The sequence below is a fragment of the Mustela putorius genome, unplaced genomic scaffold (genome assembly GCF_011764305.1).
Source record: "Mustela putorius furo isolate JIRA1106 unplaced genomic scaffold, ASM1176430v1.1 tig00004039_pilon_pilon_pilon, whole genome shotgun sequence".
NCBI classification, from domain to species: Eukaryota; Metazoa; Chordata; class Mammalia; order Carnivora; family Mustelidae; genus Mustela; species Mustela putorius.
Genome location: NW_025422174.1, coordinates 2,049,454 through 2,073,123, shown reverse-complemented (window position 1 = coordinate 2,073,123; position 23,670 = coordinate 2,049,454). Strand labels below are relative to the sequence as shown.

The 23,670-nt window shown below is 58.0% G+C and overlaps 1 protein-coding gene across 4 annotated transcripts in view; it reads left to right on the top strand.

The window, feature by feature from the left end:
- The window catches only part of KATNIP (katanin interacting protein), a 172,676-nt gene extending 149,346 nt beyond the window's left edge, over positions 1–23,330 (top strand). Inside the window, exons 19-29 of one of the 4 annotated variants that reach the window (XM_045072506.1) lie at positions 1,289–1,367; positions 6,986–7,163; positions 11,442–11,607; positions 14,346–14,503; positions 15,832–15,896; positions 16,757–16,867; positions 18,597–18,736; positions 20,317–20,418; positions 20,879–21,039; positions 21,125–21,213; positions 21,757–23,330. In XM_045072506.1, coding sequence (XP_044928441.1) covers positions 1,289–1,367; positions 6,986–7,163; positions 11,442–11,607; positions 14,346–14,503; positions 15,832–15,896; positions 16,757–16,867; positions 18,597–18,736; positions 20,317–20,418; positions 20,879–21,039; positions 21,125–21,213; positions 21,757–21,815 — 1,308 coding nt within the window. In that variant the 3' untranslated portion in view covers positions 21,816–23,330. The other 3 variants (XM_045072505.1, XM_045072507.1, XM_045072508.1) reach the window with 3 other exon arrangements.
- Positions 23,331–23,670: the final 340 nt, after the last annotated feature.

Here is a 23,670-nt window from a genome sequence, read left to right as displayed (position 1 = left end):
GGTCCCCCAGTGTTCACGGTGGGGTGAGAGCCCATAGGGGCCTGGCAGGGTATTGTGCAAGACTGAGGGGTTACTGAGCTCCCTGCTTCTCAGGACACACAGGAGTTGTAGTTCATGTTGATAGTTGTCCTGATTTTTCTCGAGAGAAGCCAGAAATCTGGGTTTTTGTGGGAAATGTCCCAATTAAAAACTGTTGGCAACTAAGCGGGAAAGCTCTCAAACCTTCTGTGAGCCCCAGCACGTCTGTGGTCTGGATTGGATCCATGGGTGTCCAGTCGGGAGCTGACCTTGAAGCCTTTCGTGTGCCCGGCCCTTTCCGAATGCTTCTAATGGTCACTGATCGCATCCAGCCTGTGAGGGACAGGGAGGAACCCTTCATTCTGTCTCTGAGACAGGGAACCCAAGTTCTCTGGGAGGCTAGTGGCTCACCCCGAGAAAGTGACAGGGCTGGACCTGCATCCTACCTGTCTGGGTGCGCAGCTCAGCGCACCCACCAGGGAGAGATCCCGAAGGCTCTGGGAAGGCAAGGAGGCAGAGAAGGCAGGAGAAGGCACGGGGTGCCAGGCAGCGGCCTCTCCCTGGTGACCCGAGGTTGCTGGGCATCGTGGATCCTCCTGGCAGCCACCTTCCTCACCCTTCTCCCCAGGGCCAGGCAAGGAAGGGCCTCAGGGGCCGGGCTGAGGGCACTGCTGTTCCTGGCACCGAAACACCATGCCCACCCACCTCTTGCGTCCGGGCAGCCGCCTTCCCTTCCTTTCGCTCCTCAGCTTCCTCGTCCGCGACGTTGTCCCAGCTTACAGTGTGGGGTCTGATGAGCCAAATGTGTACAGTGCCGTGTGCCGGCCCACGCCGGCTGCCGCTGGGTCGGGGCTGCGCCATCCTGGCTTCCCACACCCGTTGGGTTGAGAGCCGCTCTCTGCGGCTGAATCTCCCCTCCTTCCTGACCTCCGCCCCTCCCCGGCCCCTCCCTCCTTCCTCCAGCTCCCTAGGACGCGTCTGTTGGGTCCTTCCCTGTTCCAGAAAATCTGATCGCCTTAGCTGGTGGTGTCAGACTCCTCCCCTCCCCGTAAGAGTGGCTGGCGGGGACTCAGACAAGAACGGGGGGTTTCTAGGTCTGCCCGTGTTACCCATCCTGGGGCTTCCACAGTGGCAGACAATGCAAGAAAAGACAGAAGGGGTTACCTGGGGCTCGGGGTGCATAAATGCTTGGGGAGAGCGTCCAGCCGGCTGTGCGGGTCTCACTAAAGTCGCCTGCTTTCCCTCTGCCCCTCCCCCAACCCGCACTCAGGTCCTGGAGCTCGAGCCGCCGTCCCTTCCGCCTGCCCCCGATGTAACCACGCCAGAGCCAGGCATCTACCACGGGATCTGTGAGTATCCTCTCTGGGGACAGTGTCCAGGGGCAGGAGGACCATCAGGGGCCAGGGGGCGTCGTGGCCCAGTTGGGGCAGGCATTCCCTTGGACAGTTGGGCAGGTTGTACGTTGTACAGAGATGCCAAGCCGCGGGAGGAGTGGGGGCTGACACAGCCCTGACTGGGTCCACTGGCCCCGCCAGGTCCGTATCGCTTCAGAGGAGGGCTGCCTCTCTGCAGTAGGCCTTTCCAGAAGGGCACTCAAACTCAGGCACGTGCGCAAGGAGAACAGGCCTCTTCCCCGTTCCAGGTGGGGCGGGGGTGGCTGGAAGCCTCGCCCAGGGTGCTGGGTCTTCTGAGAAGACAGAAATCTGGATATTTATGTGAAACCTCCGAATTTTTAAGTGTTGGTGACTAATTTTGTAATATTGTAAAACACCCTATGAGCCAAACAAAACACGTATGTTCAGCCAGCCCGCTGCCAGTTTGTGGCCTCGGAGCACATCCCATCTGGGCTTCACGGGTTCCGTTCCCTCTTCTTTTCCCTGCTGACTCTTCCAGCCAGGTCCTCCCTCCCCCCCTGCGCCGGCCGCCAGCACCTGCGCTGTGTCCGGGGCCTCTTCGGGTCCGAGGTCCCGGCTCACTGGTCTCCCTCCCCTTCCTTGTTCAGGAGACTCTGTCGCCCTCTGTTTGCAGTCACACCCGCTGGAGCCCCCTGGGGCGTGCTCTTGAGGGGGGTGGCAGGTGGGCTGGGCAGAGGGAGGGGTTGGGCCTCGTGAGTCCTCTCAAGGCCTCTGCCAGCTCTGGAGCTGCAAAGACCCCTTGGAGAGGTCTTGAGTGAGGGGCCCAGGCCTTTCTACGCCCGTATCTACATGTCTCGGGTTGTGGGCTGTGCCTAGGAGGGGCAAGGCCAAGGGCGGTGCACCCTGTGAGCCCTCAGCCCTCAGCACTCTGCTCCACTGGAGGAATGAGCCCTTCGGTTCCGGGGAGGGGGGGCGTGGGACCCGGGCAGTGCGCACAGCATCCCTCACACCCCTCTGGAGGCCTCGCTATCACCTGCCTCCTCCTCCGGAAGCCCACCCGTGTAGGAAGGACCCTCTCTCCCTCCCCTCACCGCAGGAAGACAGTTTCCCTCTTAGAAGAGAGAAGATGCTGCCTTTGAAGCCGCCCGGCTCCTTACCTTCCAGAACGCGCACTTTGCTCAGTGACGCCGAGAGTGCCGCACAATTGCTAGAACTAGCCTCGGGCAGGCAAGAGCCCGGTGTGGGGCTTGGTTTCATCTTCCCCTGCCCTATCTCCCCGACCACTCAGTTCTTATTCTGTCCAGTGGTGGCCTTGGTGGCTCCCTCCCGCCCTCTGCCCTGTCTCTCTCTCTCTCACCTTCCCTCCCGTTGGGACCCGTCCGCACAAGAACTTCTGTTCCCACTGAGGCCAACAGTGGGCGGGGAATCAGGTCTCCCCGTCCTGGCTTGGATCACGTGCCCATCCATAAACCAATCACCGTGGCTCCCCGCGGCGGGGCGGGGGCAGAGGTGAGATGCTGAACATGGTTTGGCCAGCCTGGGTCAGAGCCCATCCCCAGAGTCCCAGGCGAGGGGTCAGCATACCCCGCTACCGCCATCACGCTCTTGCTGGGGGTGTGAGTGCCCCAGCCAGGGAGGAAAGGGAGGAAGGAAGGTTGGCCCGGAAGCCGCCACTGTCCCCTTCATCTGATGATTTCCCCAAAGATGCTGTCTGTAAATGTCCTTCCTGCTGAACCGGCTTCTGACCTTTCTCAGCAATGTATTCCAGTCCCTTCGGGAGTGATGGCCAGGAGCAGAGCTCATAGCCCTTTTGGCTGTAAGGAACCCGCGGTGTCTCTGCTTCTCTACTCAGTATTAAGAAAAACCTCCTGACCGAGCCTCTCTCCACTTTTGGACGCGTGTGATTTCCGAATCGCTCTTCTCTGAACCTTTGTGTTCCCCTGTCCCCCCCACCACTGTCTCTAAATTCCTAAACCCACTTCACCAGCCTGTGCAAATGGAGAGCACTTTGATAACGTGACCCGGGGGGAACGCGCCGGGGTTGGTAAATATGGCCAATCCTATTAATGTTTTGAAAGGGGATATATGACTTGCTAATTTGCAGATGACACTAATTTTGGGCGTTTTGCAAATATCAGCAGTGATGAATAGGAAAGTAGCTGAGAGAGTTGAAACGTGGGAGAGAAATAACAAAATTAATTTCCATTTATATAAATACTAATTGATACACCAGAGGAAGATGAATACGGAGCGTGAATATGAGCTCAAACAGGAGAGCGGGTGCTTTGGGAGCAACCCCGAATTAGATGTCCTTGCGGCTCCGTGTGCCAGACCAGCAAAGGGGCGGCTGGAGAGAGGCTGGTGGGGGGAGGGGGCGCTCCTGTTTCCCCCCGGAGGAGGTGACATTTCTCCCTCCTCCGACTCCGTGCACTCTGCGTCTTGGGACTGGTCCCCACAGCCACCCTGTCGCCTGCGTCAGAAACGTCGTCTCCTTCCCTCACTTCCGCACAAGCCACTGAGCATCCCGGCGGTGCCTCTGGCCACTTCCCTCCGTTTTCAGAAGGGCCACCCCTTGTCCAGCGTACCTTATATCACAACGGCCCCTCCCTGGTCTCCCTGGAGAGCCCAACGTCCGACCCAGGTGAGGGGACCGAGTCAGCCCCCTTCTTCGAAGTCTAACCCTCCAGAGGCTCCCCACCGCGGAGAGGAGAAAATCGTGCTTCGTGGCGTGATCTCGGATGCGTCCAGCCCTTCCGGCCTCCTTGTCCCTTGGTCATCAGTTATGTTCCCGTCCCGAGCCTGCACCCTCGCCGTCCTCTCTGCCTGGAATGTTCTTCCAGGAATACTGAGGAATGGCAGCCGGGCCTCAGCTCCCATGCTTCCCCTCAGAGATGCCCTCCCTGACCCCCGCTACTCCGCTCAGTCACCCCCTCCCCATGCCTTCTTGTCTTCATGGCATTCCTTACTCTCTGGAACGATCCTTTGTCTGTTATGGGCTGATTGTCTGTCATCTCAGCGGTGTCTCCCAGAGATATTCTGCTCTGTGTTGACCCCGGGATCTCCAGGTCCAAGGACAGGGCTTTGTACATAATAGATGATCAATAAATGTCGGCTTACCATTAACTATGAATTTGGTGAAACTCCGTGATCTTACTTTGATTCATTTGCCCATGTTCATCCACTGAATACCTACTGTTTGATCCATCATTGACTTAAAAAGAACAAAAAAACTTTTATTGATCATCTATTTTCCAGGTACTGTTCTTGGCTCTGAGGGCTACAGCGGTGCACAGAGGCGACAGAGCTCCTTCCCTCAGGGAGCTTCCATCTTAGGGGAAAAGACAAGAAAACACGGAGGCAAAGGACTGGAGAATACATTGTGGGGTAGCGCCAAGTGTGGTGATGGAAAATAAAGCAGGGAGGGGGTGCCATTTGAGCGGAGCGGTCAGGGAAGGCCTCTCTGAGGAGGGGACGTTTGAACGCGGGCTCAGGATGAAAAGGAGTGTATCGGTTAGCTTCTGCCGCAGACCAAACCAACCCAAACCTGAGCAGCTTCAGCCCACCGCTGTTTACTCCACGACAGGCTCATAATTCACTGGCTTGGCTGGGCCCCTCCTGGGCCTGTGCACAGGTCTGGTCTGCTGGCAGATGGGCTGGCGACCGAATGACCTCAGGTGTCTTCTCTCCCGCATCCAGTGGTCAGGAGGCTGTTGGCCGGGGTGGTGGGGAGACCGGGCACGCCTGGCTGGCTCCTTCATGCGGCGGGACCCCCAAGTGTGGCGAGGTGCACCTGCGCGCTTTCCGTCCTCTGCCCTCGCCACCTCTGCTGCTCTCCCATTGGCCAAAGCGTGTCATGTGGCCCAGACTGAGGGTGTCTTCTCAGCGGCCTCAGTGAGGGCGTGGACATACAGACTCCGCTTCTGGATGGGAGGAGTGGCAGAGTCACGTTGTAAAGAGTTTGTGGTCATTTTGCATGCCGTTGCGGTGAGAAGCTAGGGTGTGGCCCAGTACCAGGCTGGTCCCACGTTTCCACTGCCCCCAGGACGCTCTCCAGGGCGCCTCAGCACCATGGAGAGCAGAAGGATCAGAGGCTGCGTGACAAAACGTAGGTGGGAAATGACAGGCACATAGGAGAGGAAGCCGAGCTCCAGGAAGACCGGGCGGCTTGGCCTCCCTGGGCTTTTGCCTCCGCTCCTGAGCTCAAGGAGGTGGAGGCCACGTGACTTCCAGGTGGCCTTCGGTGAAAGTTGCCTAGGATGTGAATCTTCTGAACACAAGCCCCCAGGAGGGTGCTGAAAGAGGCTCCACGTTCTCCCAGGGTGGAGAGTTCAGTGGGCTTGGTCCTGCTCTAATGGGACACCAGTAAGGAGAGACGAGCTCTAGCCAAGTATTGGACAGGCCCTGACCAAGGGCTTCGTTCGGTTTGAGCCCTCCGGGCAAATGGATGACTCGCCTGGACCGTATTGCCTCAGGACCACAGAGGGTCAGTTCTAGATGGATTCTGATGGACGGGGGTGAGGCAAGGGCAAAAAGATGGGGTTATCATTGTAAAAACGCTTCCTTACTCTGAATCCCGGGAGTCTCGCAGTAGTGCCCAGTGTCTAAAGTGTCCATTTCTGACGTCCTGTATCGACATAGCTGCCCGCGCGCAGTTACCTATTTAAACTTTCCATCTGGACTGAGCTCCTGCTGTGCATCAGGCACTGCGCCGGGCTGTGGGGACACAAAGGTCTAGCAGATCAGATAGAGTTTCTGCCCTCAGGGAGCTCGCCTCTGGCGGGGCAAACGGATGTTTACCAAATGGTCACAAGATCACGCTGGTGACCAGGGCATGGAAGTTGGTGGCAGGCTGTGGGCGGAGGTTGGATGTGGTCAGAGAAGTCAGAAGGGCTTCCCTGAGGAAGTGAGCTGGGATCTGAAGGGTGAGCACAACGAGGCTACGTGAGTTTCGGCGGGAATAGCATGGGCAAAGGCCCTGTGACAGGAGAGAGGGATGGAAATAGGAATGACTGAGACTGTCTGGGTGGAGCCGTGCCCCCTGGTGTGAGAGGAGGTCAGACAAGTGGGTGAAGCCAGGTGGACAAGGCCTGCTGGCCGAGCGGCACAGGGAGCCACGCTCGGGTGTGAAACAGCTGGTTGGGGCAGTGCGCTAGACAGGAGGAAGCATCCAGTGCTGGTGCAGGTTGGTTGGTTTGGTTTTTAAGGTTGTATTTATCTGAGAGAAACAGAGGGAAGAAGAATGAGCAGGGAGAGGGGCAGAGGGAGAGCGAGAAGCTGGCTCCCCGCTGAGCAGGGAGCCCAACGCAGGGCTCGATCCCAGGACCCTGAGATCATGACCTGAGACGAAAACCGGCGCTTCACGGACTGAGACACCCAGGCTCCAACCCCCACCCCCATGTGCAGGTTTAAACAACACTGGCCCATGCGTCCTGCAGACATTTCCAGAACATCAGCAGTGTCCCGGGCCCTCGGGTCCCTAAGAGAAGAGGTAGAGAGCCTGCCCCGAAGGCACTTTCATCTGAGTTGGGGTTTTCAAGCTGGTAGAACGCAGAGGCCGAAGGTACCTCCTTTCCCGTCTCCACAACCGCTGCTGTTCACTCTTCTTCCTACAGGCCTCCAGCTGAATTTCACTGCCTCCTGGGGAGACGCGCACTACCTGGGGCTCACGGGCCTGGAAGTGGTGAGCAAGGACGGCCAGGCGCTGCCCATCAGCCTGCACCAGATCTCTGCCTCTCCCAGAGACCTAAATGACCTCCCCGAGTACACCGATGACTCCCGGACCCTGGACAAGTAAGTGTCTGTGAGAAGCCACCTGCAGACGCCCTCAGAGCCCTCCACTCCCAGCGTGAGCAGCAGGACGCTTCAGCCCCCTGAGAGGCGGGGTCGCTCAGGCTCTGTGACTCCAGAATCAAATCTCAAATAGTGATTCCCCATTCTGCCCTCCCCAGCCACCCCGTGAGGTCTGTGGTCTTCCCATTTTATTCACTGATATGTTTTTAAGTAGGCTCCACCCACAGCGTGAAGCCCAACTCAGGGCTTGAACTCACAACCCTAAGACCAACCCCTGAGCTGAGCTCAAGAGTCAGACACTTTAGTGACTCTGTCCCCTCCGGTGTCCCCTGTGACTTCTCATTTTAGAGTCAAGGAAAACCAAGGCTTGGGAAAGGGAGGTGACCCCCCACCCCCAAAGGCCCCACGGCCAGAGGCAGGCAGGGTTCCCCTGCTCCCAGACACAGCCGTGCTTTGTGTGTTCTCCACCATGCTCAGTGTAGGGCCTGGAACGCCAGCTCTGCACCTGACCATGAGCAGCCCCATTCTGGGGGCTGAAAGCTTGCCATTGCTCGAGGTTGGAGGGGATGGCTCTGGAAGTGTCCATGGGTGCTTTCCTCCGCTTCTATCTGATTGTATCAGCCCAGACTGGGGCCAGTCAATAAGACAAACCTGGGACAGGCACCGGCCCCCTGCTCAGGACAGCTGCCGGGCCTGCGCTCTGCCTGGAGTTGTAAACAGCAGGAGCCTGGAGGGGTCAGAAGCATGTGTTCCAATCCTGGCTCTGCCCCTTGCCAGCTAGTAAGTTTCTTAACCTCTCCAACTACGATAGTAATGATAATAAAATTAGAGTGCTATTCCTGGAGCCCCGACACTGGGGCTACACTAAGCAGGTTACGTTTATGCCTTAAACAGCCCTAAGAGGCCATCCCCTTTACAAATGAAACTGAGCTACCGAGAGATTAAAAACTGGCCAGAAGTCACCCAGACTCGTTCTGAGGGTCAGAGTCATCGGAATGGATGTCTGCGGGAGACCTGTGCACGTAAGCACGGACTTCCACTGTTTCCCCTGCCTCACTTGCCTTATCAGTAGGAGGGGACAGTAAGTCCCCTGGCGGGAGGGCAGGGAGGGAATGGCCACACCACAGCTGCACTGCCAGCTTGGCCCAGAGCGCCGCCGTCAATGGTAGACTCCTTCCTGCTTTCCCATCAGGGGCCCCTTAACCTCACGCCTGCTGTCCATGTTTGCTCATGAACCACTCAACACCCCAAAAGCAGATCACCCATATACTTAGGCCTGGAGCCCGCTGGGTCAGCTCCCGCTACAGAAGTGATCCGCACACAGCCGGCCCCACTGGTTCATCCACACTCACCCACTTCCCAAACCCCTCCCCCCAGATGATGTCAGCACAGCAGCTCCCAAGCCTGATAGCCGTTCACCTCTACACGGTTTGGCGTGTAGCTCGAACCAATAAGGATTTTAAAGAGAACGTGTCAGTACTGTTGTTACACTCAAAAAAATTAATGGTGAGTCCCTAAATTAGTAGACACCCAGCATGTTCCTATTTCCCTGAAAGCCTTCTTCTCATCTTCCTTTTTTAAGTTTGTTTCTTATATTGAGATCCAGAAAAGGCCTCATGTTGTGATTGGTTGGCTTGAGGTCCAGATAAGGTCCATGTGTTGTGATTGGTTGGTTTGAGATCCAGATAAGGTCCATACGTTGTGATTGGTTAGTTTGAAGTCCAGAAAAGGTCCAGACATTGTGACTGGTCGGGTTCAGATCTAGATAAGGTCCCTATGCTATGATTCTTTGATAGATCTCTTATGCTTTTTATAACCTCCAGGTTCCCTTCCATCTTTCTTCATTTTTTTGTTATGAATTATCTCTTAAAGAAATATTTGTTTGCCCTATAGAGTCTGGATTATCCTGGTTGCATCTCCATGGTGTTATCTAACCTGTTCCTCAGGCCCCTGTATGTCTTGTAAATTGTTCATTAGATCTAGCCATCTGATCAGATTGAGGTTTGACCACAGGGGCAGATATGACATGGTGTGGGTGTCACTGCAACTTCCCTTCAGAACATATAGAGTGTCTGGTGGTGAAGCTTTTTGTGACATGGGTGGTCAGTGCTCAGTGGCTAGATCCACTTGGTTACAAGATGGTGGGGCGCTGAGCCTGTCACTCTTTTTTTCACCAATAAAGAAAAATTTTTCTTCAATTATTTGGTTACTCTGCAGTACAATGCAAATAGGAAAGGCAGTCTACATGCTTGGTTCTTTCCCTTTATTTTTTAGTTTGCAAAAATCAAAAAATTGTTTCCCTAGCATACTTTAAAAGGTTTGCATTTGGTTACCATAAATCATGAATTTAAACAGACTGTGAGGGTCTCAATTTATTGCAGTTTTAACTTACAGTTGCTTTTAGATACCGAGAGCGCTTGGATCCTTTTTTAAAATAGTAGTCTGTGACAGCTCTCCTGCTTTCTGAGGTCACAAGACATTCCAGGCTCCCTTTGTATATTTCTTATCCCAGATGTGGAATCAGCCATTTTCCCCAAGAAGCCTTGGTTCCTTTTAGTGTGAAATGGTATTTAGAGACCATAATCGAGCCCCTAGAGATGCTCATTGTTACTGGATTGGTCACAGTTTCTAGGCTTTTCTGTGGACAGACCTGGGAAGTATCATGTAGATGTTCTTAGCCGTGTCTGTAGGCACTTCCCTTCACTATCAACTATAAACACTTTGACAACTCTCTCTACTTTCAGAATTGGGTAGCATTTTTGTATGGAGACAGCCCCATGTCTAGGACACAAGGGTAATTGCTTTTAGAAGGAAGTGGAAGGTTCTCCAGTGGACCTAATTCCACAAACACCTCCGTTTTAAATTGCTGAATTTCCTCAGTTTTAAGATGCCAGCAATTGTAAGACACACCATCCATCAATTTAATAACAGCCTTTTAGAGAAAAAAAAAGAAACATTACCTCCATGGATGAACACTTAGATTGTAAGATTTATTCCAAATCCTGAACTTAAAGATGTAAAAACAAAAAATAAAGTTTATTTTTAAATCTAGAAATTCCTTCCTGGCACGGCAGCCTCAAAGTCACCAGGAAATTAGGAGGGAGTCGGGGGAAGGGTTATCCAAGAGTCTGAGAGCTGGGCCCCTCTGTTCCTGGGGCCTGGGCTGCGGTGTGCTGAGCAGTTCAGGGCAGTCCGTGGCGGGACAGCTTTGGGACAGGCACAGGCCACGTTGAGAAGGATGAGGGAGGTTGTTCAGAACAGGAGAACCAGAAACTGGCCAGGATAGGAGTGCAACGCGGGCCAGGGGATGAGTTCGTCCAGAACAGTGGCGAAGAACACAAGGGTGCTCGGGGCTCCCTCCTAAGGACGGGGAGGGTGCTTCCCTGCGCTGTCGAGACTGCATGGTTACGGCCAGACCAGCTCCCCACAGACACACCTCCCCCTTCTCGTGCTTTTCCCACACCAAGAGCTGCCAAGTTTGCTCTAGTGCCTTAGCATCTCTCTCACAGGGCACCAGAAGGAAGGAATCGAATTCTTCCAAAATGTACCATGGAGCCAATAGAGCCTTTTCCGGAAAGTTTGGAAAGTAGAGAAAAGCATCCAGCTCGCATCCCCTGTGACACGAATGTGTTTTTCACTTCTTCATCGTCCCTCCTCAGAGCCTCAGAGTGACTGTAATGAGTCCCACCTCCGCTTAACAAGCCCAGTGTGTCCAGTGTGGCCCCCGTCCCCCTCTTCCAGCAGTGAAATCACTTTCCACTTCACTGCGTCGTCCTCACGGTTATCATATGAACAACTGTGCAGGTTTACTTAACCCTTTGTTTTACTTAACCACTTGGGGGTTTTTTTGGTTGTTGGGTTTTTTTTTTTTCCTTTTATGCTAATATAAATAAACAGCACTGTAACGAATATCTTTGTGCAGAGAGCCTTTCCCACAAATATTCCTTAGAGGAAAAATAACTCCAGAAACGAGATCACCAGGTTAGAAGGTCCTGAAGGATGACACATGTCCCCTTTATTTTAAACCTGATGATCCCTTTGCCGCACTTTAAACAGCACCGACTATTAAAAGACTTTATTTTGTCTGATTTTACAGATGAGACATGGTGCCTCAGAGTGACTGTAATGAGTCCCACCTCCGCTTAACAAGCCCAGTGTGTCCAGGCTCATACCAGGCAGGGTGCAGGGGGCTGTAAGCGGGTGTAGACCCCTGGCTCTGGTTTCTCCCACAGGTCGTGGCTGAGCCCCACCTCACCGCTCCCTCCCCGCTATTTGCAGGTTAATCGACGGAGCCAACATCACCATGGAGGATGAGCATATGTGGCTCATCCCGTTCTCGCCTGGCCTGGACCACGTGGTCACGATCCGCTTCGACAGAGCCGAAAGCATCGCTGGCCTGCGCTTCTGGAACTACAATAAATCTCCCGAGGACACCTATCGCGGGGTAAGCTGGGGAATAGCAGCCGCGCTCAGTCCTCTGTCAGGGAAACGGCGCCTTGATGAATGGCTGGCGTGGCTGCCGGAGAGGCGCATAAATCTTCCAGAACTTTCCAAATGGAGCTAGGGGGTTACAGCCAGGGAGAGAGCGCCTTGCTCTTTGTTCCTCCTGCAAACAACAAATGTGGACTCAAGAGCCCCCAGGGCAGACTTGGGACACGGAAGCACTGGGGATTGGGGGGTCCTCAGCAGGCCCAGCCCCCGAACTGTAGTGGTGGGTTGGGGCTCTGGTGTTCATTGAGCACTTTGGGGGCCAGGCCCTGAGCTGCAGGCTCTGTACCCATTCTTTTCAGGGGACCCTCACTCCAGCTTCTGGGAAGCAGATGTATACTCTCTTGTAGAGTATTAAAAACTGGGGTTCAGAACAGTACGTTCACCCATCCCAAGGTCACACAGCGAGAGCCCCAGTGCACATCTGCTGGGCTGGGAGCCTACACTCCAGTTCCATACCACGTTCTCCCGCTTCTGGGTGTGACAAAGCAGGCATCTTGCCACACTGTGGGAAGAGAACACCAGAAGTGCCCTTAGCATGGGCCCTTCTGTCCTTGTGACTATGGACTGTGATATGCTCGTCCCCTCCCCACTACAACCCGGAAGTGATGGTAACAATGTCCCCTAAGATAGAGCCGTGCCGTTGGAGCCCTAAAGTCCTAAGGCGCTGGTCTGAATCCCCGCTCCAACCCCAGCCAGCCGTGTGACCTTTGGCGAGTGGCCTGCTTCCCCTGCATCTCTGTTTCCCCGTGTGTAAAGTGAGGAGGATGAGGATGATAACCTGCCTTGGGAAGGTGGTCGACCTCCTCTGCCACACGGACGCTAACAGAGCCAGGCCTCCATCCCGGGAGCCCCAGTGTGGCTCCCCACCATGCCTGTGCCACGTCATTTCTCTGTGGGCCCCGTAGAACCATGGGGGGTTGCCAGCATGGAGTTGGTGGCCCCAGGCGCTCACCTTCTGGGCCGACAGCCCCTCGGACTGTACGGATCCTCCTGGGCCGCACTGGCGTCTCCCGGAGCGTGCTGTCAGATCAGCACGTTTAGAAAGGCAGATAGATTGGCATTAGGAGAACATTCTCGGGGCTCAGCTCGTGCCTCTGGGCCCATATCTTCCCTTGAGCACATCGGTCCTTCCAGATAAGGCTCCGTGACCTGGATTTGCTGCCTGGAAATCTTGGACCCAAAGCCCTGCTTCCAAGGCCTGGCCGCCATCCGCGTGGGCGAGCGGGTGACAAGTGGCCACAGCGGGAAGGAGGAGGCAGGGAGATGGACAGAGTCTGGCGGGGGGTGGGGAAGATCCCAGAGTACAGGGGACGGAAACTGCGTCTCCCCAGGAAAACGCCTCGGGCACCTGTGTACCCCAAGGCCCCGTGGATGCCCTGGGGACGGGTCCCTGGCGTGTGGTTAGAGCCGGGCCTTGCACATCGGAGATGGGCTTCAGATCCCTGCGGCAGATCCTTGGGCAAATTGCTTAGTGTCTTTGGACTCCTGGTTTCCATGGCTGCAAGATGGAGGCAGTAATAGAAACCCTGTCCGAGGGAATAAACAGGCGTGGGGAAGTTGGGCCCTTCCTAGAGGTGGGGGTCGTCCTGGAGGGGGCCTTCCGGGCCTCCGCTGTGACGCCCAGCTTCCAGCTAGCTCCACACCCAGCTGCGGAAGGACCTCCTCTTTGGAGGCGACCCCGTGAAACCACAGGAGTCCCGCTGATTGGTCTGGTCCGGTTCCATGTCCCTGGTCCAATCATACGACCAGCGGGTGACAGTTCTGTTCGTCCGGTTCCAGCCCTTGGGCCAGGGTCTGAACCCCACTGAGCAAAGCCTAGTGGAGAGATGTAGGAACAGCCTTTTGGTCCCCATATCCAGCCTTGCCTGAAGCCACTTACCCTACACTTTTCAGGCTTACGTGCCCTGTGACCGGCAGCCATGAGGGGGGCCCCCAAAACGCTGAAGGAATGAAGGGCTTGGGGGCATATTCGTTATCAGTGGGACCCAGGGCAGGGCTCTCCTCTACACAGAGGAGCCCTTCGGTGTCTCCCAAAGGTGAAAATCTACCAGTGTGGTCAGCAGTCGGGCCCACGTTGCGCACCGTGAAGATGTGGGGAGTCCCGATTCCAAAATGCGTTGTCAGAGGGAGAGTGCTGGCCTCCTGCCTCCTCTGCTTACCCACCACCACCACCACCACCACCCCGCCCCAGGGAAGCCACTCCAGACCGTGCCATTCGGGCTTTGAGATTTACTGGTAGATCCTGGCCTCTAGTTGGTGATATCCGCCCCAGGCCAGCGGAAGACCTTGGCCCAGATCGAACCCATTTGGCAGGCTCTTGGTAAGCGCCTGTGACTCACCAGGCCCCGAGGCAGATCTAGTTGGCCCAGCCAGGGTCTCCGCGGAGGGAGGCCCGAAAGGTTGTACCACCTCAGGCGGCTGAGCCGGGCCACCATGGCAGGGGCCACACCTGCCTGTTCTCCTGCTGTCCGTCCGTCCAGCACACAGCTCAGAACCTGGCACGGAGCATGGCCCAGCCAGGCGGTCCTGGTCTGAGAGGAAGGCCAGACCACGGGATGTCCCAGGCCTGGGGGCTCCGTGAGGGCTCCCCGTCACACTTGGACATCCGCCCCAGCCCCGTCGGCCCACGCCACTGGCCCGCATGCCGGCTGGCTGCCTTTCTTCAAGCGTGTTCCTCCTTTTGTTTGCCAGGCCAAAATCGTCCACATCTCCCTGGATGGCCTGTGTGTCTCCCCTCCAGAGGGCTTCCTCATCCGGAAGGGGCCGGGCAACTGCCACTTTGATTTCGCTCAAGAAATTCTCTTTGTGGACTACCTGCATGTTCGCCAGCTGCCCCCGCCGGCCCGGAGGTGAGGGCTCGCAGCATCAGGAGTGTCCCTCCCTGTCCTCCGGCTGCTGGCTTCACGCGTAGCTCTGAAGTCGCTACCTAAAGGTTTTGAAATGATGATCAAACGCGTCGCTTTTCAACCTGGCGGTTTTCTAATGCTCTGCCAGGCGTCCGCGGAAGCCCGCGGGATGAGCCCACCTTGTCTGGGGATGTTTGGGTCCCCCACGGTCTGGAGGGCTTCAGCTCTTTTAATGCTTTGTTGCACCTCCTGCTGGGAAAAGAGGCTCCAGCCTGCGTCCCGTTCCAGAAATGCCCACTGGCCAATTCGGGGACGGGCCTTCTCTCTTGTTGCCGAGCTCCTGGTTTAGGGAGATTCAAAGAGGAAGTGAGAGGCTAACACGTCCTGGGCGCGCTGGTATTTCTGGGCCTCGTCTCAGCTGCATTAAGGCTGTAACACCTTGTAAATGCCGCGTTCCGTTTACTCATTTAAACCCCTCCCTCGCCCCCCACGTCCAAACGCCAGAGGCCAAGCTCACAGAACAAAATGAGTTTCCCTCCACCATGGCTGGGACCGCTTCTTGGACCCGTCACTGGGAACAGCCACTTAATTATAACAGTGCCCTTGAAACTGAAGAAAAACCAGCGAGGCCTGGAGGGTACTGACTGGCCCATGGACCCGGGAGAGAGGCACCCAGGGAGGAGCGTGCCGAGGTTGAGAACTCTTCCTCCCAAGTGCTAGATCCGTTCACAGATGCTTTGCGCTCATCCTTCAGGGAATCTTCCCACCTGCCCTCTGAGGAAGCGGTTATTCTGCCCATTTTACAGATGCGGGCACTGAGGTCCCTGCTACTGAAGGCCCTTGCTCAGGCTCCCCAAGCAAAGACTGCAGGGTGCGCCCCACCTTCCTGCCTCCTCTTCCTGCCGGCCTCCCATCCTGCCCCACGATCCAGCCCCTTTGGTGCTTTCCTACCACAGGGCCTTTGCTCTGGCTGCTCCTCTGCTCGGAAGGTTCAGCTGTGATGCTTTGTGTGTCTGCCTCCTTCTTAGCTCAGGTGCTGGCTCCCTGACCACCCCCTGGGGTAGTCTGCCCCAGCCCCGCACTCCCTCCCGTCCGTCACCCCTGCACGGGTCCCGCTCAGCCGTGGGCACCGCGTGCACTTGCCCTGTTCATGAAAGGGCCAGAGGGCTGGGTGGTCAGGAGCGGACTCCAGAACAGACAAGGTCAGTCCCCGCTGCCAGGGAGCCCCCCACCCGCCGCGTCCTCATGTAGTGTGCCGCCGGGGGAATCACTGACCAGCCATCGAGGCCACTGAGATCTTCCGCTTCCTGGTGCTGTTTGTGTCTTTTTAGGCTTGACTCGCAAAGCCTGGAGCGGGCGACCATGGACTACGAGGCACCCCTGATGCCCTGTGGCTGTATCCTCCTCCTGCCTGCCCGCGCATCCCGGGCCCTCGGGGTCCGCGCCCGGAACCCCAGGAGAGGGCTCGGCCCTTGCGGTGGTGTTGGGGTTCCGGGCAGGCCGTGGCCACGGTGCTGGGGCGCCGCGCCGGGAAACCCGGGGGAGGATGGACTCGGGCTCGCTGAGCGCTGCTGGGGCGGGGGGCGGGGACTTGGTTCCAGACCCCGCCCCCTGGTCAGCCAGCTGGCTGAGGTGTGGACTGAGGTTTCCAGAGGCAGCACCCAGGACTCCAGCTGGGAGAGGCCAGAGAAGCTGGAGCTCTCCCCAGGGACTGAACTGGGGGCTGTCCTTGGAGGGGAGCCAGGGAGGAGATGAACGTAGAAGTTAGGATAGCCCCGGTTTGCTGGATCCTTTCCTGGGCCTGGCACTGTCACCGTGCATTCGTAACTCCGTCCTCCCCCAGCCCAGTGCGGGGGTGCTGCGAGGACCCCCGCGTCATTGCTGAGAACACAGAGGCCCAGAGAGGTTAAGGAACTTGTCCAAGTCCACAGAGCCGGGAAGGGGCCAGGCAGGTGAGTGAACACGAGCATCCTGGCTCTCCGGCAGCCTGTTCTCCGGACACGGTGCCCGTGGCGGTGATAGTGCCCAGCTTTTAATTCTTAAAACACGCACATACATAGTTAAAATTCAAGACAGTTGGATGCCACGTATATTCTGTTGGGCTTCAGTGTCCATGAGAGTGTAAAAAAAAAAAATGATGTTTTCCTTTTATTCATCTGTAGAAGCCCCTGAAAGTACAGCCCTATATTATCTTTGTCGCTGTTTTGCTTTGTTCTTGGAAAATTAAGCCTGTTTTTCCTTAATAACATCCCCTAGTCATTTTCCAGTTGCAACTCCTGACCAGCTGGGGTGATCCCTATTATATTGGTCTCACGGGCCTGGAGCTGTATGATGAGCGGGGGGAAAAGATCCCTCTGTCGGAAAACAGTATCCTTTTGAGGCAGACGGGGACTCTACCCCAGCAGAAGGGTGTGCGGGAGGGTGCAGAGAAGGACAGGAAGTGTCCCTGTAGGAGCCAGACCCTGGGATAAAAACACCAGTGGGCTCTGCTCCGGGTCAGATGCTGACCCCTGGGGGGGTGGGCACAGCCATGGGCAGCTCCCAGCCCCTGCTGAGGTGTCCATGGCAGGAGTCCTGCGGCCCAGGGATTTGGGAGAGGATAACCAGATGCACCCCGTCCCCGAGAACTACAAGTACTTTGGCAAGTTCTAAAGGCTCTGGCCAAGGCCTGCAGGGAGCCTCCGGTGGCGCTGTATTCAACCCAGAGTGTCCTGAATTTCCGGACTACGGACCCATTTGTTCATGGAACGCCCCCCACCAGATTTTGCAAACTGTTAGCTCGCTGAGTTTTTCAATATTTTAGCTTAGTTGCTGATATTTTTTTTAAAAATCAGGGAGTTTCACGGGAAAACCTCCAGTCTTCAGCTACTCTTGAGAAATCAGTGGCAGCCACACACAGTGATCACGGCTAGACCGGAGTCCCCCCGCCCGTCTGCCCCAACATGTCCTTACTCCCTGCCACGGGCCCCCAAAACAAATTGCTAATATTGACTGAGGGCTCACTCTGAGGGCGTGTCCCATGGTGCCTCCTCTGCTGAGGGCTCACTCTGAGGGCGTGTCCCATGGTGCCTCCTCTGCTTGTGAAGGGGAGTGCATTTGTCCCCCTTTTACACGTGAGGAACGAAGAGATGTTAAGTAACCTGCCCAGGGTCACGCAGCATGTGAGCCTAGAGCTGGGAGTTTAGCTCTACAGACCATTGTCTGACCACTGAACCGTCAGGCTTCTTCTTTTGATGTCACCTGCCTGAGCCCTCTGGGCCCTTGCCCTGTGATCCCCAACCCACCACAGGGTCCCACCAGAGCAGGCCTAACCCCAGAGCTTGTCTTGTACCCATCTGGGGTCCCTGCGGTCCCTCTGGATCCTTTTCTGCCTTCCCCTGGTGACACCATCCTCCTGGCCTGGGATAAGTGATTCCTGGTGGTTTTGATGGTTATTAGTGACTCGTCAGAGGTTCAAGGCTTGTTCATTTTCGCCGAGCCTGCTCGCATCCGTTCTGGGACGCGGAGGTTCTTATACCCACTTCGCAGATGAGGAAGCAGGCCCCGAGTTGTTCTGTGACTTGCCCCAGACCTCACAGGTTGGAAGGCAGAGCCACCGCTGGAACTGGTTGGTCCAGATCCGCGATGATGTCCAGCCCTCGAGTAGCCATCACTGGGGTCAGGCTGTCCCCGTGGGGTCAGGCTCCCCGCAGTGTGTCCAGTCCCCCCATGCCAAAGCCGTATCCAGCCATCCCTCAGCCCCTTCGCCAAAGGAAAAAACCTTCGAGGTTTGCCCTCCACTCCCCAGAGTGCCAGCCACAAATTTGTTCCTGCCTCGAGACGGCTCTCTTTCCAGCCGACTGTCTGCCTGGCCGCCCCCCCACCCCTCCCTGGTGCTGGCCACCTGCCCCCCTCCCAGCCTCGGCGCTCATTTTCCCCGGAATGGCTCACGTGGCTGTCACTCTCCCGGCGGCCCCGAGCAGCAGACGGCCGTTCTGCCCACCAGCCCCCGCGTCCTTTGAGCCACGCCGTCAGCGCGAGGAGGCTGGTGGCCGGGAGAGTGACGTGCGGCGCCCGACACACTGCTTTGGGTTATGACAGCTTAGAGGCTCCGCAGATATTGCCGCCTTCCCCGACAGCGTGAACTCCCTGGAGGGCGTGTGCGGGGACGTCCGGACCCCCGACAAGCTCATCGACCAAGTGAATGACACCAGCGATGGCCGGCACATGTGGCTGGCCCCCATCCTGCCCGGCCTGGTGAGTTCATGGGGGGCCTTTGTGTCCTTGGTCTCGGGGACATGTCTTTCTTCCAGGGCAGGCTATCCAACGCATCAGAATGCCTGCGGGCTCTCAGGAAGACGCAGGTCTTCGCTGACACGTCTTGACGGGCCGTCTCTGGGCCCCAGAGAGAAGGGCCTGCAGGGGACCCCGGAGACCCCGTGCGGCAGGCGTCCGTCGGTCATCACGGGCAGCCCTGTCCCCTGGCCGCATCCCCTGGCCCTGCCCCTCCTTGAGGTCACCAGGCACTGGACGCCGTCCTGGCCCTGTCTCTGGCCTATCAGCTCTTCAGGTGACTCAGTTTCCCAGATCTCAGACCCTCCAGCTGCTACTTGTCCCTTGGGGGCCTGAGGGGGTGCTCCGTCCCCCTGGGCCTGGCGATGTTGGTCAAGAGGGTGGAGATGGGGTTCTAGCCCCGCCCCAGCCAGATGCTGGGTAGAGGAGTGCAGCAGGCCCTAGGGCATGAGTGTGACTGGCAGAGTGTCCCCTTTCCCTCCGTGTGACTGCCCAGGAAGACAGGGAGGGCACTTTGCTCTCCAAACACGGAAAGGAGTAGCATCAGCAGCTCTGCGTGGGAGGTTGCCCAGTGTCTCCGTCCCCGAGCCCCGAGTGTCCAGCAGCTCCCCTGAGACCGGGCCCCACCTGTCTATGGCCATCTTGAGTTCGGCCAGCAGGTGGTTACCGTCATCTGTCACGTGACTCGGTGAGAGGCAGTGTCTGCAGCTGTCACTCTCTCCGCTGGACTCAGACATTTGTACCTGCTGGAGCCCCTTTACTGTTTCCACGGTGCAGCCGGAAGGCCGGTCCAGCTGCAGCACCGCACCCCTGCGATCCCCGACGTCCTCCCGGGCCTGGGGCGGAACTGAGCCCACAGCCCGCGGCCGACACTGAAAGCTCCTTGCTTTCTTCCGTTTTGCCAGGAGCCCCCTAATGTGGGGGAGTCTGTTGGGGCGGCGGGGGCGCGGGGGGGGGGAACGGACAAGCCGCCAGCCTCACCTTACTAGCTGATTCTGCCACTGATCCGGACAACCCCCTCCCCACTCCCCCTGCAGAGGTTCAAAGACACAGGCTGGAAATTACCCAGCAGCACCTTCGGGGCCTATCTGCTGTGCTGCTCATTTACAACCCGAGAAAGGACAGATCGGGGTCAAGGCGGTGCTGACCGCCCGGGGGACAGCGCTCCTTGACTCTGCGGGGTGGGGGGGGGGCTGCCCCCTCGGCCCAGGAAAGCCCCGCGCGGGGTTTCTGGCTGGACCCCGGGGAGAGGGAGGGGCGCACCAATGCTCTGCGGGGATTTAAATCAGGGCCACGCCAGGCCCAAGGAAACAGGCCTCCCAGAGCCAGTCGGCGGTTTGTTGCGAATGCAGCCACACGTGACCGGACTCAAGATGGGCTTCCAGGAGAGGGAAGGCAGCGGGAACCCCACGCGCTGTCCCCCCCCAGCTGCCTGAGTGCCGCCTCCAGCGTCCACCGGGCTCACCCCTGCCTGCACCCCGCGCCCCCTCCCGGCGCCTCTGTTTCCAAACATGCCTGTTCTCCTGAGTTCTCGTCTCCGACAGGTGAACCGGGTTTATGTGATTTTCGATCTGCCCACCACCGTGTCAATGATCAAACTGTGGAATTACGCGAAAACGCCCCATCGAGGGGTGAAAGAGTTCGGCGTGAGTACTTATCAGCTGGGTTTTTCGAGATAATTGTGCTCGTTGGTAATTAGGCTGCTGGCAATTATCATTTGCCGCAGTTGGGTTTGCTTCTCTCTGTTGCCACCTTAGACACAAATGCCTGGTGCTCCGAGGCAGGGAAATTCACCACCCCACCGTGAACCCCAGACCTGCCCCCGGTGATGTGAATCACCCCCTGAAAACCAGAAAGTGGCCTTTCTTTCATCTTATCTTTTCCAAGCATCTTGGTCTAGGGCGGTCCTTCCCTCTGGGAGGCGACTCTAGGGCGGGGTGCGGGAGGCCCCCGGGGGCCGATCCCCGGTTCCGAGGGCCTGAGATCCCAGCACAGGCCAGGCTTGCTAGCGAGACTCCAAGTGGTAACTCGCTTTGCCCAAGGCCGCGGGAGGGAAGGGGGGGACCTCTTGGCCCCACAGCACAGCCCCTACTCTGTGTCCGCCAGCTCCTGGTGGACGACTTGCTTGTGTACAATGGGGTCCTGGCCATGGTGGGCCATTTGGTAGGGGGCATCCTGCCCACGTGCGAGCCCACGGTGCCCTACCACACCATCCTCTTCACCGAGGACACGGACATCTGCCGCCAGGAGCGACACACCGCCATCAGGTAAGCTGGGCCGTGGCCTCGCCTCACTGTCCCTAACGAGGACGGACAGCAAGGGTCGAGCCTTCCGCCTTCTCCCTCCCGGCAGCGATCAGGTGGAGGACCAGGACGTCCAGATGATGAATGAAAATCAGGTCATCACCAACTCAAAAAGGAAGCAGAGCCTGGCTGACCAAGGTCAGTTTCGCTGCCCCGCCCAGTGTCGCCTGCGGGACTCCAGGCTGTGTAGACAAGGAGCTGGCGGCGTCCCACACCCACACCCAGCCCTGCCTGCCCCTCGGACCCCTCTTCTCTCCCCGGGGGGCTGCGGGGGCAGAACAGGTGCCCTTCCTGAAGCCACCTGTAGCTCGGTGTGGCTTCTTGGGAGCCAGGCTTCGGAGTGCAGACGGGAAAGGCTGCTAAAGGGCAGACGTCCCGTATGGAAGGGGTTGTCCTGTGCCGCGGGGAAGCAGTGGAGGATGCCCGGGGTGAGGGCTTCCCAGAGGAGGTGCTGTTCGAGCTGCACCCTAAGACGTACGGGGACTTGGCCGGGCAGAGGGAACAGTGTGGCGGAGCCTGCTGCGGGGGTACAGGAGGGGGGAGGGCGGCCACGGGTCAGCATGCCCGGGGCCGGCAGTGCAGGCAGTTTGGACATCCCCAGCCTCCTGCAAGCCCGGGTGTGGGGCTGCCCTCAGGGACCGAGGCTGGGTGATGGCGCCTCTCTGTCCTCTCTCTTGACAGCCTTACGCCCCAAAACGTGCATAAGCGAAAAGGAGATAGCGCGACGGTGGCGGTGCTGACCCGCGGAGGAGGGAGCGCTGGTCCCAGCCAGCGGCGGCCTCTGTCACCCGCCCCGCCCCAGCACCTGTGTCTTCCGCCCCCCCCCCCCCCCGTCCTCAGCCGTGGCAGCCTGGACTCCAGGGGCTGGACGAGGGGAGTGAGAGCCGACTTGGGTGACACGGCCTCCCTCTGCCCCTCCGGGGTGCGCTCCCAGGAGCCCCAGCTTGGTGCCTCCTGCAGGCTCCAGCAGAGCAGGGCCCCAGGCACCAACGCCTGTGCCCACAAACGCACTGGGCCACCTCAGGCTGGGACGGTGAGGTGGCCTGGGGGGGCCTCCCCTCCCTGCAGAGCGTGGCCACCCAGGGCCGAGCGGGACGGTGGGGAGGGGGCCTCAGCCACCAACCCCAAGTGCAGGTGCAGATAGCCCCCCTCCCCGCCACATCCCTGCCTCATCTGGGGGCTGGTGGAGCCGGCTTAGAGGGTGGGGTTGTGCCCTGGTGCCGTGGAAGTCTAGCCAGGACTGCTGCAGCCTCTTGCCTCATCCCGGGCGAGGAGGACGGACCGCCCAGGGATGTGTGTGTCGCGGAGGGAAGAAAGGGAGCCGTGTGCAGGATGGGCGGTGGGCAGCTTCACACCCCAGACGGCCAGCAGGGCTGCAGGCCGAGGACCAGGCCCCCCACCTCCCCCTCGAGCCCCAGGGTCCACCTCCCCTTCCATGGGAACTAGTCTGGGGGCGGGCGCCCCCTCCCTCTGCTCTGAGCTCGGGCTCCTCCTGCTCGATGCGCGGATTCCTCCATTCCGTCGGAGCAGGTGCCCTTGCAGTCACGCCGAGAGGTGCCTGTTGCCCAGGCCCCCTCCCCCGCAGCAGCTTCCCCTCGAGTTGGAAATGTGCCCCGCACCCCCAGCCGAGTGAAGCTCAGAACGTATCTATTTCCATCGATGTAACAAGCTCGGATCAGGGATCTAATTGGTTTCCCAGTGGTGGGTAATTTCTCGTTGCAAATATTAATCCGCTGTCTTCCTGGCGCCCGCCCGGCCCCACCGCAGCGCTGTACTCCAAGTAGGTTCCTATGCAACCGAGAGCCCGGCAAATACTTTTATGAGCTTTGCAGCTTCGGCGGAGCAGCTATGCAAATGTGCTTTTCATTTGGAGCGTGGGGCCGATGGGAAGATAAGGAACGTTTCTCCCGCAGAAGATCCATCATCTCTGTAGCTTCCAGGGCCCCCGGCTTCCACGCTCACCTCCCAGACGTGGCCTCTGGGCTCCCAGAAGAGCTGAGGCCGGGGGAACAGGGGGCTGATCAAGCTCTTAGGGACCGAAGCCGGTGCCGCCACTTAAAGGCAGCCCGGCTGTCTGTCCCCACACGAGGCTGGGGCACAGGTCAGACCCCCACTCGCTCCCAGAACCCCCACTGCTCTTGATAATGACTGTGGCGCCATGCCATTGAGGAGGGGAAGAAAGCTGTACAGGCATTAACTGTAAAATAAATTCTATTTTTTTTCTCCTGCAAAATCAATAAAAGATGTTATTAAGACTGTGGGCTGATGTGCTGGATTTGGGGTCAGGCAGAGGAGGCCCGTGCTGCCTCCCAGAATGGAGGCAGAGGTCACTGGAGGCTGGTGCGATGTCATGGGATGTCATGGGGCCCAGCCCCCTCTCTGAGCTTCCTTTTCCCCACCCGCAGAGGGGTTACGATCGGGGGCGACGCAGCCATTAGTTCGTGTCCAGCACCATCTCACTGAACCCGTGTCACAACCCTTCTAGGCACTATTATGATGAGAGAATTGAGGCCCAGAGAGGTTGAGTAACTTGCCCAAGTCACGCAGTTTCGGAAGCCATCAGTGCACACATCCCGGGGTGACCACAGGAGAGCT